Here is a 20,159-nt window from a genome sequence, read left to right on the forward strand (position 1 = left end):
ATCTGTTTCATAAGGTCCGGGCTGTGAGCATTAAATGGGTTAATGCTTATACATTTGCAAGCTGCCTCAACATGATTTCTCAATTGCATGTGATTTCTGGATTGCCAGTGGCAATGAGTGAAGAGAAATGATTCTCCCCTACTTTCCCAGCTCAGAGATGGAGACGTAAGAAAAAGTCCCTTTATCCTCTGCTTCAGCAAAAAGCAAAGGTGAAATTCCAAAATGATCAAAAAATCTCAAACTCAACCACAACTGAATAACTAATGAAGATATAAAATAATTTTTGATGAGACTATCTAATGAAGTGACGTCTGAACGTCTTTTTTTCTTACAGCCTATTTCTTAATTTAAGCCTGAAGGAAAAAAATATAGATTTGGCATAGCCTAAGCAGGAATATTGTGTGAGACCAGTGCGTGCACTATCAGTGGCTCCTGTGCCACTCTATGAAGCACGAGTATACACAACTGAATGCATTCTAATTGCTCAGGTTAGTCTTTGGCTGTGGATGCATCCAAAATGTTTGCCAGTAACAATCACTACATCCTAGCCCAAAGAGGTATTAATTTTCATCTGGCTTGGGCTTCTAGTTAATTTAAGAGATATTAAACAATTAGAATCTCTTAATATTTATAATTAAATTTATAATCCTGAATAATACAAAAGTCTTAATATACTGTGTCCTTCTAAGATAAGTGACTGTTTTTCCCATTTTCTAAAGGAGCTAATATTTAAGCTGTCAGGAAGTTCCTTTTGGTATCAGAAAGACCTTGGTTTAAGGTCCAATTCCCCAAGTCACTGGAGCGCTCTGAGTCTCATCTGCTAATAGGATAAAACCACCACTGAATAGAGTGATTATAAGAATAAAATGAGATAATGTATATAAAATGCTCAGCATAGTATAATAAGAACTCAGTATATGATGGCTATAATCATTATGCTCACTACAGAAAACCAGAAAAAACAGAAAAGTATAAGGAAGAAAAAAGTCAATAATTTCTTCTCAAAGGCAACTATTGCTAACTTTTGGCTGGTCAGCTCTTTTCTCTATGTAGTTTGTCTTTATGTAATTTGGTATCATACCACACAAACTATATGCATCTTGTTTTGCTGTTTTCTTCCTTTGGGCCTATTAATGTAACTTACACATTTTCCCACACTGTTAACAACTAGCCGTAAGAGTTTCTTTATGGCTTCTAATAACATAAATAAATACATAAATAAAAATAGTTTTTCCTAGTTATGAGGCCCTTGGGAACGATATGGTCTTGCCTACCTCATCTTCCTTTCACTGTGACCTCCTGGCCTTGGGAATTCTCAAGTCTGTCACCATCCTCACTTGAGGTCACTACAGAGAACCTCCTAAGTGTTTATAGGGTGCTGGGTATGTAGGTCCCCCAAAACCCAAATGCAGACCTTTACAGACCACAGTGTAAAGCAGTACAGAAAGCCTTACATTCCACAGCCATCTGCTTAACTGACTCTCAATTTTTTCTCCCACACAGTGTAACAGAAGGTGCTAAAAAAACAAAAACAAAACCCCCAAACCTGATCATCTCTCTTCAGCTGAAGTTTAAGCTCCTTCTTCCTGAATACCTTCTCTAATACCTTTTTGTTCAGAGAAAAGGCAAGCTGCATTATTTGGCTTAAATATTTTTAAAAACTGCCAGTATATCAAAATTCAGTTTGGTTCTAAACATTTGAATTGCCCCAACTCTACTGCCCATGTTGATCCATCCTTCATTTGCCACTGATATTATCTCTTGTTTTTTCAGAGAACATAATTATCTAATTGTGGAGCCCAAAATTTATCCCTATAGAATTAGTGAAAGTCAAATAAAAATTAAATGTAAAGATAAGTATCTATAACATTTATTTTGGCCAACTATCTGGAGCCACTGTTGCTTTTTTTTTTCCTTTTTTGAGACAAGAGTGTTGCTCTTCTTGCCTAGGCTGGAGTGCAATGGCGCAATCTTGGCTCATTACAGCCTCCGCCTCCCAGGTTCAAGCGATTCTTGTGCCTTGGCTTCCTGAGTAGCTGGGATTACAAGCACGTACCACCATGCCTGGCTAATTTTTGTATTTTTAGTAGAGACAGAGGTTTTGCCATGTTGGCCAGGGTGGTCTCAAACTCCAGACCTCAGGTGATCTGCCCACCTCAGCGTCCTAAAGTGCTGGGATTACAGGCATGAGCCACAGTGCCTGGTCCACTGTTTGTTATTGTTGTAAAAAGTGAAAGATTTATACAATCTAAAGAGAAACCAGAGGATTATTATTGTTCTTACTGTTGCTGATCTTAAATAGGTGTCTAGAAGAGCAACAGCCAAGTGTCTAGGCAGAGAACAAATTAAAATTAACTGGCACGTGGAAGATTAGGGTCTCTGAGGGATCTGAGATTCTGGCTCTATCAGTGATGAGCTGTAAGACCCAAAGGAACACAAATTCTCTGAACCTTTTCCCCATCTCAAAAACAGAAATATTAATCTTCACTTAGTCACCCTTACAGATTTTTTTTTTTTTTAAGATGGAGTCTCACCCTGTTGCCCAGGCTGGAGTGCATGGCGCAATCTTGGCTTACTGCAACCTCCCCCTCCCAGGTTCAAGCGATTCTCCTGCCTCAGCCTCCTACATCCAGCTAATCTTTTGTATTTGTAGTAGAGATGGGTTTCAAACCACGTTGGCCGGGCTTGTCTCGAACTCCTGGCCTCAAGCAATCCACCTGCCTTGGCCTCCCAAGGTGCTGGGATTACAGGCGTGAGCCACCACGCCCAGCCCAGAATTTTTATTTAGGATAAATTAAATAATGCATGTAAGAGTAATTTGTAGCTTTATAAAAAGCTATACAAACGTAAGGGGGAGAGTATTTTTGCTTTATTTTTGATAGAGTCTCACTCTGTCACTCAGGCTGAAATGTGGTGATCGTAGCTCACTGTAGCCTCAAACTCTTGGGCTCATGTGATCCTCCTGCCTCAGCATCCCAAATAGCTGGGACTATAGAGGTACATGCCACCATGCCTGGCCAATGTTTTTTATTTTTATTTTCTGTACAAACAGGGTCTCACTGTGTTGCCAAGCTGGTCTCCAACTCCTGGTTTGAAGTGATCCTCTTTCCTTGGCCTCCCAAAGTGCTGGGATTACAGGTGTGAGCCACTGTGCCCGGCTGTATTTTGCTTTTAAATAAAAGGGAAGGGCAAGACTAGACAATCCCAAACACATACAAATTGCCTTTTGATATTTTATCTATACATTCAATAAACTTTATCCATGATTGTCCAGTTTTCCTCCATACATGCATCATGCTAGTTAAAGGATTGGCTATCTTCATGCTGTGTTAGAAGAAACTAAAGTGTTAGAACGAAATAGACTAACATGCTATCTCAAGGAGCTTATACCAGCTGAAGAGGGACTGAGGAAAGTTAGAAATTAGAGGTATGAAGGATTAGGATCACTGAGGTTATAAGAATTTAAAAATAAAAAAGATATAAACAGCTTAGAATTTAAAGAAATGTTAGGAGATGGCTCTTCCCAAAGAGGGGCACCATTATTCAAACCTCTAGATAACTGATTTTGTGAAGCTATTATATGCAACTCCTCCAGAGCCTGACATTTGATTACATTTAAAATTCATCTTTTGCTTCCCTTTTCCTTCCTCCCCCATATACAATGTGTTCTTGCCCCAACCTCCCACTTTTTCCTCCCTTGATTTATTTCAATTTCAATCCCTTTTAAAAGTCTGGGTCCAGTTTCCTGTTGGCCTCTTTAACCTCTCCTTGCCTGGCTCTGCTGGCACACACCTCGCACCTGACATCACATGAGCATTCCTCTTTAGAAAAAGCACATCTCATTCTTGCAGAGGAGACTTAGAACATTATTCAAAACTCAATTACTTTTTTGAAATTTAAAGGATAAGATCTCTAAATTCCAAGCTGTTTCCCTAGGAGGGTAGAAGACATGGGGGAAGAGAAGCAATGGTAGTTCCAAACCGGCTGAGACTTGGTCATTGGTGGTGGCTTGATGGCATTCTCATTCCATCCGGGCAGGCTCCGGGGCCAGAGGCATTCAGTCAAAGCAGGTGGGAGGAGGGAAACACAAGCACACAGACCAGCAAAGATAAAGATGGAGAGAAAGAAAACGGTAAAATAAAGGAAGGAGTTGATAGGGGAGAAGGAATGTCAGAAACAAGGAGGGAAGATGGGGAAAATGGAGCAAAGAATAAAGGAAAGGAGAAGACAGGGCGAGTAATAGGGGGAAGACTGAAGAGAGAAATAGAAATAGACCAGGAAGAACACAGAAATGGCTGGGGTCTTAACAGGAGTGGGGTCCAGACAGACCAAGTGGGATGGGCAGAGCAGGAAAAGAGGAGGGGAAGGGGCGGGGGAGACTGCCATGCCTAGCCTCGATCTATTTGTGTTCTTCCTTACACTGTCATCGGTAGCTGCCTTATCAATTTTCACCTCTGGCAGGAGACGCCCGCCGATGTGGGAGCCGGGGCCGCCGATGAGGGACACCACGCCATTGCAGTCCACCGTGCTGTTGCGCTTCACGCTGCGCCGCAGGCTGGGGAAGATGCGCGAGGAGCGGCTGCCCTGGCTGTAGCCACTGTAGCCGCTGTAGCTGCTCCGGCGCTCGCGGGCCCGGATGGGAATGAAGAGGGAGTCCCGGCGGCCCTCGCTCTCCTCCACCGTGCTGTGCTCATCATCCGCGAACTCATTCTCGGAGCCCGGGTCTCGGAACCGCCCAGGTCCCCTGAAACTGAAGATGCTGCTTTTGCTGTTGTGGCGGGAGAGGAAGGGCGAGCCTGGGATGCTGAGCAGTGACTGCAGGGGCAGAAAGGGAAAGAGAGAGGGAGGGGGAAATGAGACGGGAGTGGTCCTTTACACTGAGGAAAGTGGTTAGGCTCCCAGCCGGCCCCACCCTCGCAGTCCTGTGATCAGAACACAAGTGTTTCCAGAAAGCACTTCTGCATGTTGACTGCTACAGTTCATCACCCATTGTTACTCACCTGTGCTTGACCAGTTACGGATTCAAAACGTCTACCCACTGTTCTTGCACGCATCCCTAAGATGCTTTTATCTCATGTTATACGCAAATTATCCAGGGGGGGAAGCACATGGCTGTGTATCTCTTTTTACCATGGGCTCAGAGGAGGTGTCTTTAACTGAAGTTAGACTATGCCACACTGGGCAAAAAGACAGAATTTATTTATCGTTATATATATATAACGATAAATAAATATTATATATATATTATTATTATTATTTTTCGAGATGGAGTTTCGCTCTTGTGGCCCAGGCTGGAGTGCGGTGGCGCTATCTTGGCTCACTGCAACCTCCAACTCCTGGGTTCAAGAGATTCTCCTGCCTCAGCCTCCCGAGTAGCTGGGATCACAGGTGTCCACCACCACGCCCTGGCTAATTTTTGTATTTTTAGTACAGATGGGGTTTCTCCATGTTGGCCAGGCTGGTCTCAAACTCCTGACCTCAGGTGATCCACCCGCCTTGGCCTCCCAAAGTGCTGGGATTACAGGCATGAGCCACCACTCCCGGCCAAAAAGACAGAATTTAAAACGTGCTTGTATCATTTGCCATTCTCTCCAAGTACATGTCCTGGTCAACTACCACTCCAACAGTGGCCTTCAAGCCTTTTAGTTCAGTTGAAAATTATGTATGCCCCCTCCCATCCATTTTATTTATGTATTTATTTATTTTTCCTTTTCTTTTATTATTATTATATTTTAAGTTCTAGGGTACATGTGCACAATGTGCAGGTTTGTTACATATGTATACATGTGCCATGTTGGGGTGCTGTACCCATTAACTCATCATTTACATTAGGTATTTCTCCTAATGCTATCCCTCCCCCCTCCCCCAACCCCACCTCGGGCCCCGGTATGTATTGTTCCCCACCCTGTGTCCAAGTGTTCTCATTGTTCAACTTCTACCTATCAGTGAGAACATGCAGTATTTCGTTTTCTGTCCTTGTGATAGTTTGCTCAGAATGATGGTTTCCAGCTTCATCCATGTCCCTACAAAGGACATGAACTCATCCTTTTTATGGCTGCATAGTATTCCATCCAACCCATTTTAAACATATTTTTTTCATCAAAAGTTTACATAGTTGTAAAGTATATAATTCCCAAACAGCTGTAAGTTATATAATGTCCGGCACTGATGTTTTTAAATAAAACTCTTCTTTACCGTAAAGTTTGTGGTAAAGAAATTTACTTAAAGAATTCTTTAGCATAATTTTTTTCTTATTTATTCTTCTCCTTCAATTTCATACTTCCTTTCCATATTCCCTAGAGAATTTTATGTGAATGTACATTTTATGTTTTAATGTATTTTACTGCTCACCCCTGAATTTACTTCTCTATGTTGCCCAGGCTGATCTCGAACTCCTGGGTTCAAGTGATCCTCCTGCCTTGGCCTCCCAAAGTGCTGGGATTACAGGAGTGAGGCACCGCACCCAGCCTGTTAACACTTTTGATGTTAATACTGGAAGGGCCATGGGGCCCCTCTCTAACATTTTTGCCCTTATCTTTTTGTTGGCTACAATTCCAACAAATTATATTAAAAATTATAAATAAACTGTACTTACTATTAAAAAATTTTCTATGACCATGAGTCTCTAAGACATTTAAAAAATTCTCCTGGATTGAGTTTGTATTAATATTCTTATCAATACAACTGATCAAGCTATACGAATATATTACACATTTTACAGGTAGTAGGCTTAAGAAAGAAAATTGTCTTAAAATGCATTTCTTAATAAGATGGCTGAGATGTTCTTTTCAATTGGTGTTTAAATATTTGTTGGTAGTACTACTTATTATTAGAATGAGACATGGCTCAACATCAATCCTCCCCACCTTTCTAACAATCGATTTTATGTGCTAAAACCTTATTCACATAAATATTATCTTGGAATGGAAGAACTTTGTTATAGTAATGTCACTCAATTCTTTGGACTCCTTCCAAGTTATATACCAAAAATATATAGCAAACTATCAGCAAAATTTATTGTAATAATCTATCGGCTGGCAATTAAGTCTTTTTTCAATTTTATTGAAAGCAAAGAACTGAAAACTCAATTTGTCAAAAGATTTGTTACCTACACACATTCCCTTTCTTGATTTCTGAGGACATCAAAAAGCTTTATTATTTACTAATAATCATGTGGGTTATTCTCAAGAGTTACTCTTGTACTTAAAGGAAGCTCGTTTAACCCAACGGATGGTTGAAATAATCAAAATATTATTAATGTCTTTCCATCACTGCCAACATTTATTTTTAATATGATTTTATCTTATCACATGATTTAAATTATTTTCATCAAAATCTACCTTAAAGTCACAGATTTAGCTCATTTATGAAAATGTTCAACCACATGATCTAATGAGCAGTCAGTCCTCAATGTCAGAGCAGTTGGCTAAATTGGATTTATTTTCATTTGAAACAGCATGATCCCATTTTTCACTGTTAATAAATGTATCAGTATGTATTGCAAGGGCAACAATCTCCTGAAATGAAAACATCTCAACATCCCCAGTTATAATTCTGTTTCACTCGTAACAGAAATATGTAAAACAGAAATATGCCTCAACCCCCCGCGCTCAAGGCATCCTCCTGCCTCAGCCTTCCAAGTAGCTAGGACTACAGGCGTGTGCCACCATGCCTGGCTAATTAAAAAAATTTTTTTTTAATAGAGATAGGGTCTCTATGTTGCCCAGGCTGATCTTGAACTCCTGGATTCAAGTGATCCTCCTGCCTTGGTCTCCCAAAGTGCTGGGATTATAGGAGTGAGGCACTGCGCCCAGCCTGTTAATACTTTTGATGTTAACACTGGAAGGGCTACGGGACTCCTCTTTAACATTTCTGCCCTTACCTTTTTGTTGGCTACAATTCCATTTCTGGTTCTATACTTTAGTTCCTGTCTCTTTGTGTAATGTACAAAGCCCCTGTCCCCAGATTGGCATATTTTCTTTGGATAATTCTAGTTGCATATTCCATTCTCTCACTTGTGTCTTTCACGTGTTATGTAGGCTTTTCCTGCTTTGGCTTTAAGCAACCCATGAACTTCTAAGACAATAAATGAATTTGATCACTGGGACCACATCAAGAAAAGCACTAATCGTAGATAATTTTATATAAATGTCATTGTTAGATACATGCCATATGCGTGTATCATATAGGTCTCTAGAAAACAGGATCACCCTGACTTATTTTGTTCTTCTGCCTCATCCTTGTACCAGAGAGAAGGAGCTACATTGGTTAGATTCCAGAATGTTGACTGAGCCTCATTTATGAGTAGATGTCACTGTGTGTTAAAAGGACACATACGCTGTGTGGCAGAGGAGCACATAACAGAGGAAGCCCTTGCACGTCCTTCTTCCATATTGCTGGATTGGTAAGCTCACTATTCTTCATATATACATGTTTGGGCACCCCCACTGAATCACCGATTCATTCCCCTGAACCAGCTCTACTCGGTGTGATTCACAGGCAGCTAGTACATGACTTGTTATTGGTCTGCAATGAGACAAGTAAGGAAACTGAGAGGGGCATTTAGAAAGTTTTGTAACAATTAGACACAGTCATAACATCTAAGAATGTGATGATTTTTCTAGAAATTGATTGTTGCTATATTTTACAATAGTATCAGTTCATGAAGAATTGGGAAAAATAGAACGAGTCCTTTACCACAGGTAACTTGAGAAACACTGCTCTAAACAACGTGGCTGGCCAGAAGATGGTGTCTTAAAGTGTACTTGGGATTTTGTTTTAATCAGATCATGGTAAGGTGACAGACACAGAGGCAACTGCCTTTGAAAAAAGAGTTCGTTACTTCGGTTCCCAGGAGGAGTGGGCTTGCCATGCCATGAAGGGCCATATGGGGAAATATAAGTGTTGGTCAGGAGACAGAAGGAGTGAGGGGGAAAGTTTAGCCTGAGCCTGTGGTTTCCTCAGGAAGGAAGGGATGAGGCAGGATAGGTAAGTCTGAGCAAGTTTAGGATTGGGGAGTTTGAATAATTTTGGAAGGCTCTGGCCTACAGAGGGGTAACTACTTGTCTGGTATCTGGCTCTGGGGTGATTTAGGGCAGGGAAATATTGGCTTAGTGAGTGAGTTAGATAAAGGAGGAAGTTGGGAATGTGGGCTTTGGACTGGTTGATCTGCACATGAAAAACATGTTTGAAGGCAAGCGTAACATAGAACACTGAGGTTCAGGGTACAAGCCCAGGTGTTAATAACCGGTGCCTTGGGCACATATATCTCTCTTGATGGCATCACTGGGGAGAAATATGGCCAGGAAAACACAGGACTCAGGTACTCATGGCCCCTTTGCTAAATGCCACAATCACCTTTAACACTATCACACCGTCCTAAAAATGGCATTCAAGACCCTCCCAGCTTTGACTCTAACTTACTTATTCTACTTTATCTTTCACTGTTTTCTCATACACCCTACCATGCAGCCACCCTGCCGCAGGTCTTTATTTCCTCTGCTTCCAGTGCACACTCCATTTTCAGCTGGGGAAATCCTCTCAGTTCTCCATGATCCAGCCCTTCTGCTTCTTCCTCTACTAACTTCCTTAATCTTTCCATAGCACCAAACCCCCTTTCAGAATATTTATGCTCTACTTTATTTTTTATTTTTTTCTTCAAGACAGGGTCTCACTCTATTGCCTGGGCTGGAGTGCAATAGTGCAATCACCCACTACAGCCTCAACCTCCTGGGCTCAAGTGATCCTCTCACCTCAGCCTCCCAAGTAGCTGGAATTATAGGTATGTGCCACACCATGCGGTATGTGCCATACCACGCCTGGCTAATTTTTATATTTTTTGTAGATATGGGGTTCCGCCATGTTGCCCAGGCTGGTCTCAAATTCCTGGGCTAAAGCAATCCTCCCGCCTTGGCCTCCGAAAGTGCTGAGACTATAGGCGTGAGTCACTGTACCCGGCCTACGCTCTACTTTTTACAAGTTCTTTATATACATGTTCTATCTCTCATTTTTAACCAACTACAAACTCCTTAAGGGCACACTGACTGATTCATCCTTATATCTCCTAGAGTGCTTTGCACACAGTAACTACAATGTTTAACTTAATTAACATGCATTTAGATTAGGTACTGCGGCTTAGCCACCCGTTTTAGGGTTGTTCCACACCTGCAAGGGGTCACTGCTTCACTTCTCACAGCAAGCTAAACTACACTGAATTCATAATTTTGCCTTAGGTCAATGCTGGGTGCTGACACTACCTGGTACATTAGGCCTTCACATTAGGAAAGAGGTTTTATGTATTTTACAATAAAATTTAATTTTGTATAATTTTTTTTTTTTTTGAGACAGAGACTCGCTCTGTCACCCAGGCTGAAGTGCAGTGGTGCAATCTTGGCTTGCTGAAACCTCCGCCTCCCAGGTTCAAGCTATTCTCCTGCCTCAGCCTCAAGTGATCTGGCCTCAAGTGATCTGCCCACCTCAGCCTCCCAAAGTGCCAGGATTACAGGAGTGAGCCACTGTGCCTGGCCAAAACTTAATTTTATTTAACCAAATACCTATTGTGTGCTAAGTGGTATGGATACAGTGGTGAACGAGACATACGACATGGTCCCTGCCCTCTTGAAACTTGGAGGCCAGGAGGAAATATCATATACTACATGAGATCTAATACATCAGACTATTCTTAACCTTAAGGATAGTGATAAGGATGGTAAGACAGTGATGAAGGTCATGACCAACTCAGTGAACCTATGAACACTTAATAATCAGGATCCTAAGATAATACATAATACGAGGAAAAACTGTTCTATTATTTTCTAATTCTTTGTTTCACTCTTTGCAAAAGAGTAGTCTGCAATGAACAAATGTGAAAGGGGTAAAGGTGACTTGCCCCATTTCTCCTTGTACCCAGGATCCAATCCTGATTTAGGGCATTCCCTAAGGAGCTACATCCTGAGGGCTGAAACCCCAACCCTTCCCCAATCTCAATTTTCCTAGAGGTTTTCAGTGATGACTCAGGATCCATGGCTCTATTAAATCCTGGGATCCTGTGTAGTTTATGAGATAAGTAGGCCTTACTCCCTCTTTTCAAAATCTTCCTGTCAACCAACTAGGAGCTTTTAGTCCTTTTCAGGCAGTCACAGTTAAACTACAAATTCCAACTTAGGTTTAGATGTTTGCTTGGGAGAATGGCTCTGGGATGTTCTGGATTTGAGGGTGTAACTTTTGCATTCCACAGAAAAATTATCTCTAGGGATCTCAGGGGATACACGTAAATTGTCTGTCAAGATGAGGCTTACATAACTGGGACGTTTGGAATGTGATGAAGGAGTGATTTTACATGTTCTATTTCCATGCCATATTTCACTTTTTCTTTCTAGTATAACAGTGGTTCTTAAAAGTGTGGTCTGGAGACCCCTGGAGGTCCCTGAGACCTTTTAAGGAAGGCTCATGAGGTCAAAATTCTTTCCTAATAATACTGAGATGATATGTGCTTTTATCACTCATCTTCTCATAAGCACACAGTGACACTGTGAGCCTGACAGCTTCATAATATTTAAATAGTTTTCTGACGAGATTGGTGGTAATAATAAATATAGTTTTAAAATCTCATGTGTATTTGGAAGATTTGCATACACTCAGGAAATGAAAATTTCTCAAATGATCAATGCATGATGCTAGAAATCATTCACGGGTTAAAGATTTATGGCACAAAAGGGACGAAGGGATTTTACTGTAACAGAGTACAAAGTTACTGATATAGTCTCCACGTCACAACTGTTTAAAAAATTGTCACTGTTAAATTTTGGAACAGCATCAAGGAGGAACAGTCACAGTTATCTGAAAAGGTTATTAAAATATTCCTCCCTTTTCCAACTACATATCTACATGAAACTTGATTTTCTTCAAATACTTTAACCACAGAAAATCATATTGCAACAACTGAATGCATGCATAAGCCAGTATGATATTTCAACTATTTTCTATTATACTACAGATTAAAGAGATTTGCAGAAATGTAATACCAAAGAAAACCCTTTTTTTTTGTTTTGGAAAACAGTTCATTTTTCTTAAAAATATATAATTTGTGTTAATCATGTAATGGGTTTATCATTACTACATTTTTTAAATTAGTAAATATTGTTTAATTTTCTTAATTATAATTTCTAATATGAGAAATTAAAAGCACATTTTAAAAAGGTTTTTAGGTCCTCAAAAATTTTTAAGAAGATAAAGGGGTCCTAAGACCAGAAAGTTTGAAAACTGCTGCAATAGAGCAATTAAAATACTTTGAAAAAATAGGCTCAACTTAATACTTATAAACTGCCCTGAGCCTTAAAAATAGAGAGAAATAGGTCGGAGATGGGTGAGCAGGAGATGTCTCAAGAAGAACTCAGGCTCAAAATGGAGGTAAAACCACTGCCTGGTCGCCCCCAGCCCGACTCCGGCCGTCGCCATTGGCACCGGCAGGAAGAGGGCCATGACCCAAAGGAACCAGAGCAGTGGAGAAAACTGTTTATTGGTGGTCTGAACTTTGAAACTACAGATGATAGTTTAAGAGAACATTTTGAGAAATGCGGCACACTCACAGATTGTGTGGTAATGAGACACCCCCAAACAAAATGTTCCAGGGGTTTTGGTTTTGTGACTTACTCTTGTGTTGAAGAGGTGGATGCAGCAATGTGTGCTTGACCACACAAGGTTGATGGGCGTGTACTGGAACCAAAGAGAGCTGTTTCTAGAGGGGATTCTTTAAAGTCTGGTGCCCATCTAACAGTGAAGAAAATTGTTGTTGGTGGTATTACAGAAGATACAGAGGAATATCATTTGAGAGACTACTTTGAAAATTATGGCAAGATTGAAACCACAGAAGTTATGGAAGACAGGCAGAGTGGGAAAAAGAGAGGATTTGCTTTTGTAACTTTTGGTGATCATGATACAGTTGATAAAATTGTTGTTCAGAAATACCACACTATTAATGGGCATAATGGTGAAGTGAAAAAGGCCCTTTCTAAATAAGAGATGCAGTCTGCTGGATCACAGAGAGGTCGTAGAGGTGGATCTGGCAATTTTATGGGTCACAGAGGAAACTTTGGAGGTGGTGGAGGTACTTTTGGCCGTGGTGGAAACTTTGGTGGAAGAGGAGGCTACGGTGGTGGAGGTGGTGGTAGCAGAGGTAGTTATGGAGGAGGTGATGGTGGATATAATGGATTTGGAAGTGACGGTGATGGTGACAACTATGACAGTGGTCCTGGTTATAGTAGTAGAGGGGGCTATGGTGGTGGTGGACCAGGATATGGAAACCAAGGTGGTGGATATGGTAGCGGTGGTGGAGGATATGATGGTTACAATGAAGGAGGAAATTTTGGTGGTGGTAACTATGGTGGTGGTGGGAACTATAATGATTTTGGAAATTATAGTGGACAACAGCAATCAAATTATGGACCCATGAAAGGGGGAAGTTTTGGTGGAAGAAGCTTGGGCAGTCCCTATGGTGGTGGTTATGGATCTGGTGGTGGAAGTGGTGGATATGGTAGCAGAAGGTTCTAAAAACAGCAGAAAAGGGCTACAGTTCTTAGCAGGAGAGACAGCGAGGAGTTGTCAGGAAAGCTGCAAGTTACTTTGAGACAGTCGTCCCAAATGCATTAGAGGAACTGTAAAAATCTGCCACAGAAGGATGATCCATAGTCAGAAAAGTTACTGCAGCTTAAACAGGAAACCCTTCTTGTTCAGGACTGTCATAGCCACAGTTTGCAGAAAGTGCAGCTATTGATTAATGCAGTGTAGTGTCAATTAGATGTACATTCCTGAGGTCTTTTATCTGTTGTAGCCTTGTCTTTTTCTTTTCATTATATCAGGTATATTGCCCTGTAAATAGTGGTAGTGGTACCAGGAATAAAAAATCAAGGAATTTTTAACTTTTCAATATTTGTGTAGTTCAGTTTTTCTATATTTTAGTACAGAAACTTCAACAAAATGCAGTTTTGAAGGTGTTTCCTTGTGAGTTAACAAGTAAAGATCATTGTTAATTGCCATTTTGTATGAATTTTGCTAAAGTTAACTGTAAAGAAACACCTGCTGACTTGCAGTTTAAGGGGAATCTATTCTCCCCATTTCCAAACCATGATATGAATGGGTACTGACATGTGGAGAGAATAGATAATTTGTGTGTTTGCAATGTGTGTTTTAGATAAATAGGATTGAGTATTTAAATTAGCATTTGTGAATTTATAGCATTATGATTATCTTCAAATGAAAAAATCTCAAAATTTCTAAAAAAAAAAAAAAGAAGAACTCAGAAGCTATGGAAATAAAAGAAACTGACACATAACTGAACTATGCTGTGAGAAAACTGAAGCCACATTCACTATTAAACTAACAGAAGAGATGATCGTGCACATGTGCAGGAGTAAAGAAGGGGTGGTTAGGAGCACAGGCTCTGGAGTTGGATGAACCTGGGTTCAAATCTTGGCTTGAACACTTCCTAGTTATATAACCTTCTATAACTAGTTATAGTTGTAAGTTATTCTTTGTAGGCCTTGATTTCCTCAGTCACTCTTCCAGAGAAACTGCAGGAAAGTTCTGGGACAAAGTATACTACTATCCCTTGTAGCATCTAAGCTACTCTTGGCAGTCAGCCTTGGCCTCTAGGAATTTACTATTTTTTTTGAAAGGAGAAATTAGACTAAGTGAATATTTTCATGCAAAGCAGGACATCTCAAAAACCTGGTTTTATTTTTTGAGTTAAGGAGCAATCAGTGCACCTTCGTACTAAAGCCTATAGAATAATCAGAGACCATTGAACAGCAAAGCGTTAACAGCGCTAAGGTATTCATAGCTCAGTGAGTCTCTCAAGACAAGGGTAAAATTACAACAAAGCTACTATCATACGTTCCCCAAAAGAGGCTGAACTAGAAGAAAGGAGAGGTGAAGGTGAGATAGAGATGGCTTCAGGCTATAAAGAAGTCTCTCAGAAAGGGTCAAATCAAATTTCTAAAAGTCTTGCATTCATTTGTCTAACAATATCTAGCCATGTGCTAAGAAGCAGACCTTGACTTTAACACTTTAAGAGAGAAGAGGATACGAACATAAATAAATATGCACACAGAGTATATGTAGAGTACTTTCTATATGTAGAGTAAAAAGCAACAAATAAAGAGGTACATATAAAACATAACAGAAAGATAAAATGAAGATTTCCAACTAGAAAACAGGAGAGTCAGGGAAGGTTTCTTGAAAGGAAGATATCAAGAATAACTATGATGTAGAAATTCAAAAACAGAAAAATAGGGCATTTTATTTAATTTTAATTTTTTGGTTTGTTTGTTTTTGTTTTTGTTTTTTTGGAGACAGGGTCTTGTTCTGTTGCCCAAGCAGGAGTGTAGTGGTAAGATCACAGCGCACTGCAGCTTCAACCTCCCATGCTCAAGCGATCTTCCCGCCTCAGACTCCCGAGTAGCTGGGACTACAGGCATGTGCCACCACGCCTGGCCAATTTTTTGGTAGAGACAGGGGTCTCTCTATGTTGCCCAGGGTGGTCTTGAACTTCTGGCCTCAAATGATTCTTTCACCTCGGCCTCCCGAAGTGCTGGGATTACAGGTGTGAGCCACTGTGCTGGCCAACAGGACATTTTAGAGAGGGTGTTTCTTGAGCAAACCACAGAGGGTAGAAAACAAACATCATATATGAAAAATATCTAGTAGCTCATTCTGGTTTAGGTATAGGGTGCTTGATGGGGCACAGAGACTGGAGAATGAACATAGGTTGTGTCCATACTAAGGGGATGGGGAATGCTATGAATTCCAAGGTAAGGAGTTGGGACTTAATTAGCAAACAGAACGAATCTGATTAAGGGAATTCCCTCTCCCATTCTTCTTAAAAACTATTCTAAACTGTCAGTATTTTCTTTAAACCTCCAAACACAACCTCTCATTCCCTTCAATAAGATGTTTAATTCCCTACATTATCAAAAAATTAATTCATTTTTTGTAGAGACAGAGGTCTCACTATGTTGCCCAGGCTGGTCTCAAACTCCTTGATTTTTAATTCCCAACATTATCAAAACACTAAACTGTCAGGGGTTATCTTCCTCAACTTCTTACTCCTTTTCTACAAATTTATCCACCTCATCCTTCCCTGTTTTCTTAAGGTTTCAGGGAACAAGGGTCCCTTTTCTGTTAAAAACCACATCTATTTTGCTATCTTCCAAGATTGTGCTCTACTTCTATCTATTCTATTTCATTTTCTAACGCATCCCCCTTTTCTGTTTTTTTTTTCTTCCACAAATTATAAACATGCTTATTTCCACCCACACTCTTTAAAGAAGCTGGGATGAGATGTCTGTACTCACTGTCTCCACTCCCCACTCAACATGGCATCCTTCCTTACTCTGGACTAAAACATGTCTTTAAAGTCCTCAATGACTTTATATTGCCAAATCCGATGGACGTTTTCAATTCTGAGCTCACTAAACATCTCTGTTAAATTTCAATCCAGTAAAAAAAAAAATAAAAAAATAAAAAAAAAGTTTCAGAAGTATTCTGTAGGCTATATAATAATGGATGTATACTTTATTGTTATTTGAATGAATACGTTACATCAAAATTATATATTTCAATGATATGTAAAAATGATCCCAATCTGAAAAAGATATTTAATTTTTTAAAAATTGTAAATAAAGGGAAAATTAATACAAAATAAATGTCAAATAAAAATCTCTGGAAAAACTTAAAAAAAAAACAAAAACAACAACAAAAAAACAAAAACAAAACAAAACAAAAAATTTCAGTCCATTGATCACGGCCCTGCCTTCTCCAACATCGCTGCTCTCCTGACTTCACTGAACTCTTGGCCCTCTCGGCTCCTCCAACACTGTTTATCTGTTTTCTTTCCTGGACTTCATCTCCTATGCCGGTGAACAGCAATGGTCACGTCTTTGGCTCACTGTTCTTCCAACGGACACACTCTCTTTGAGTAATCTCCACAAGTCTCATGGTTTCAGTCACCACCTCTCAGCTCAGGACCTCTTCCCTGAGCTATCATTTGCCCATCCTTGTCTAAAAAAATCTCTACTTGGTTATCCAACAAATAATTCAAACTTTGGATGTCTAAACTGGAATATGCGTCCCTTCTAAACCTAGACCGTCCTCTTTTTCTTGTTGTTCCCTCCTCACCAACACACACATACACTACCTAATTCCTGTCTATCCTTTAAGCTTCAGTTCAGAAATTTACCTTTCCCAGAAAATCTTTACTGAATCTCCATGTTGGGATAGATCTGTGCTTTTCTAACACCCGCAGCATATCTCAATTATGGAATAATACATGCTATTACATAATTTTTTAGTGTGTTCGGCTGTCTCACTGTACTGTAAGCTCTCTAGGGTAGGGATGATGTTTTAATCACCTTTTAAGCCCTAGGACCTAGCACAATCCTTGATATGTAGTAGGTACTCCATAAATGCCTACTACATGAATGATGAGAACTACATTATAGGACATAATCTGTTGATAGTATATAAAATACAAAGGAGAAGGAGATAGACTAGAGAAAACAAAACTGCAGTGGACAAACGCAGTAGAACAAAATAATACAGTTGTAAAGCCAAAACTAAGATAAGGCTAAGGAATGGAAAGAAAGGGATGGACATGAGGGATTTTGCTTATCCCCTGAAATGAATAAGACTGGCAAAAGACTGAACCGGAAAGTGAGAGATCCAAGTGGGAAAATGAATCATCTCTGGGAAAAAAGAAAAGACACTGGATATACTGCCATAAACAGTAACTATAATCTATTCTATACCTACCAACTTTCCAGCATTTCTTTAAAATGGGAAATTAAATGGCCTAAGAATTGGATTTTGGTGGTGTTCTCTGAAATCCAAAAATACCTATTTATGTGATGACATCTATAGTAATAGAACGCTCAACAATTACCCTAAGTCCTCTCTTCTCTTTTTTGCTTAGTTTCCTTATTTATCAAAGTTGGGAAAAACTGGAGGCTTTCAATCTACCATAGGCTAACTTATCAGTGTGATACTACATATCCAGAATAATTAATCAGTAGAACTTGCCATGCTCAAATAAGATGTCCTGTTTCATGACTCCTATTATTATTATCCCCTATAATTAAATGCAATTCTTAAACAGAGATGTTTGAGCTAAATTCTGATGCTTAGAGGAGAAAAGCTCTCCCTGATGTTTTAGAACATGAAGATTGCTGGTGTGACATATACTTTACTGCCAAGCAAGTCTGCCAAAGGTGATCACATAGTCTAGGGTTGGCTTTTACATCAGAGAAGGGAGGGCAGGATTAGAATGGAGAATGTTCCAAATGTGCTGGTAACACTTCCTCCCAGAGGAGAACAATATGGAGCATAGTGAGGTAGAAATGAGGATGCAGGGATGGGCCTGGAAAATACAGGGCCAAAGGGGAAAATAAAAATCAAGTAGGATTAGAAAAACCAGATTTTTTTAGGCTTATTGAGCCAATGCAAAGAGTTTACCTGTTGTGGGAATGCACGTCAGTACAATGAGTTTGGAGAGGAGTATGGAGGCTCCTCAAAAAACTACAAATAGAATTACCATATAATCCAGTTGTGACAGTTAATACTGTGTGTCAACTTGACTGGACTGAAGGATGCAAAATATTGATCCTGGGTGTGTCTGTGAGGTGTGTTGCCAAAGGAGACTAACAGTCAAGTCAGTGGACTGGGAAAGGCAGACCCACCCTTAATGTGGTGGGCACCATTTAATCGGCTGTCAGTGAAAACAAAGCGGGCAGAAAAACGTAAAAAGGCGAGACTGGCCTAGCCTCCCAGCCTACATCTTTCCCCCATGCTGGATGCTTCCTGCCCTCGAACATCCAACTCCAAGTTCTTCAGTTTTGGGACTCAGACTGACTCTCCTTGCTCCTCAAGTTTGCAGACAGCCTACTGTGGGACCTTGTGATTGTGTAAGTTAATACTTACTAAACTCCCCTTTATATATTTATATACTAATAGGATATATTTATATATCCTATTAGTTCTATCTCTCTAGAGAACCCTGACTAATACACCAGCAATTTCATTATGGGGTATATAACCGAAAGAAAGTCAGTCAATATATTAAATAGATATTTGCACTCCCATGTTTATTGTAGTACTATTTACAATAGACAAAATATGAAATCAACCTAAGTGCCCATCAACAGATAAGTGGATAAAGAAAATGTGGTATATTTACATTATAGAATACTATTCAGCCATAAAAAGAATGAAATCCTATCATTTGCGGCAACATAGATGGAACCAGAGGTTATTATGTTCAGTGAAATAAACCAAGCACAGAAAGACAAATATAGCATATTCTCACTCATATGTGGGAGCTAAAAAAGTGGATCTCTTGAAGGTAGAGAGTAGACTGGTGGTTACTAGAGGCCAGGAAGAGGAGGGGATAGAGGGGATGAAAGAGGAAAAAGAAGAATATAATTGTACTTAACACTGAACTGTACACTTAAAATGGTAAAGATGGTATAATACATATATACACATTTTACCTTAATAAAAAATACGTTTTTGAAAAGGTATAGAAAAAAGAAGAGTTTACCTGATTCATGATGGAAAATTTCCTCCCTATTCTGTTGTCTGGCAGCCGAAAGGCCTTCCTTCTCATGCCATCTTCTGACTCTGACTTAAACACCTTCTCAGGATCCCCTTTCTCCTCTCCTTCAGAGAGTTCCTTTTGCTTCCTCTTCTTTCTCCTGTTACGTCTTTCCTTTGCACTCTTTGAGCTGAGTTTAGAGATTTCAGAAGAGCTCCGAGGGGAGCCCCCTCCTTCTTCACCTTCTTCCTCTATGGCATCTTCTGAGACAGTTCCTGCTGAAGTGGCCATCGCAGCAGCCTGGGAAAGAAGCCACAGCAGGGAAGCCAGACCAGGGCAATTAACTGGAGCCACCCAAAGCCAACCAATTAGTACAGAACATTTCCCTACCGCAGGGAAAGGAGGAAAAAAGGAGGCAGGAAACCTAGACTGTTAGAGGGTTTCTGTGTATTCTGACACACAGCCCTAAGTGAACAGAGCAGAACCCAGTGGTGAGCGTTTGAGACAAGAACTTGGCTGCTGCCTTGGTACCAGAGGATCCCTTCTGAGCAAGTCTGGAAATGAATGCTAAGTAACA

At 40.1% G+C, this 20,159-nt stretch overlaps 1 protein-coding gene and 1 pseudogene across 5 annotated transcripts in view; one reads left to right on the top strand and one right to left on the bottom strand.

Annotated features, from left to right (window-relative positions):
- SCN8A (sodium voltage-gated channel alpha subunit 8) overlaps positions 1-20,159 on the bottom strand; it is a 236,825-nt gene that overhangs the window by 94,613 nt on the left and 122,053 nt on the right. For 4 of the 5 annotated variants that reach the window (XM_055294788.2, XM_055294786.2, XM_055294789.2 and 1 more), the window contains exons 11-12: positions 19,589-19,882; positions 4,453-4,815 (exon numbers count right to left, since the gene is read on the bottom strand). In XM_055294788.2, coding sequence (XP_055150763.1) covers positions 4,453-4,815; positions 19,589-19,882 — 657 coding nt within the window. Of the gene's footprint in view, positions 1-4,419; positions 4,816-19,588; positions 19,883-20,159 lie in introns of all 5 variants that reach the window. The other variant, XM_063610469.1, reaches the window with a different exon arrangement.
- Positions 12,270-13,834, top strand: LOC129491062 (heterogeneous nuclear ribonucleoprotein A3-like; annotated as a pseudogene).

Source organism: Symphalangus syndactylus, chromosome 10, assembly GCF_028878055.3.
Source record: "Symphalangus syndactylus isolate Jambi chromosome 10, NHGRI_mSymSyn1-v2.1_pri, whole genome shotgun sequence".
Taxonomy (NCBI): domain Eukaryota; kingdom Metazoa; phylum Chordata; class Mammalia; order Primates; family Hylobatidae; genus Symphalangus; species Symphalangus syndactylus.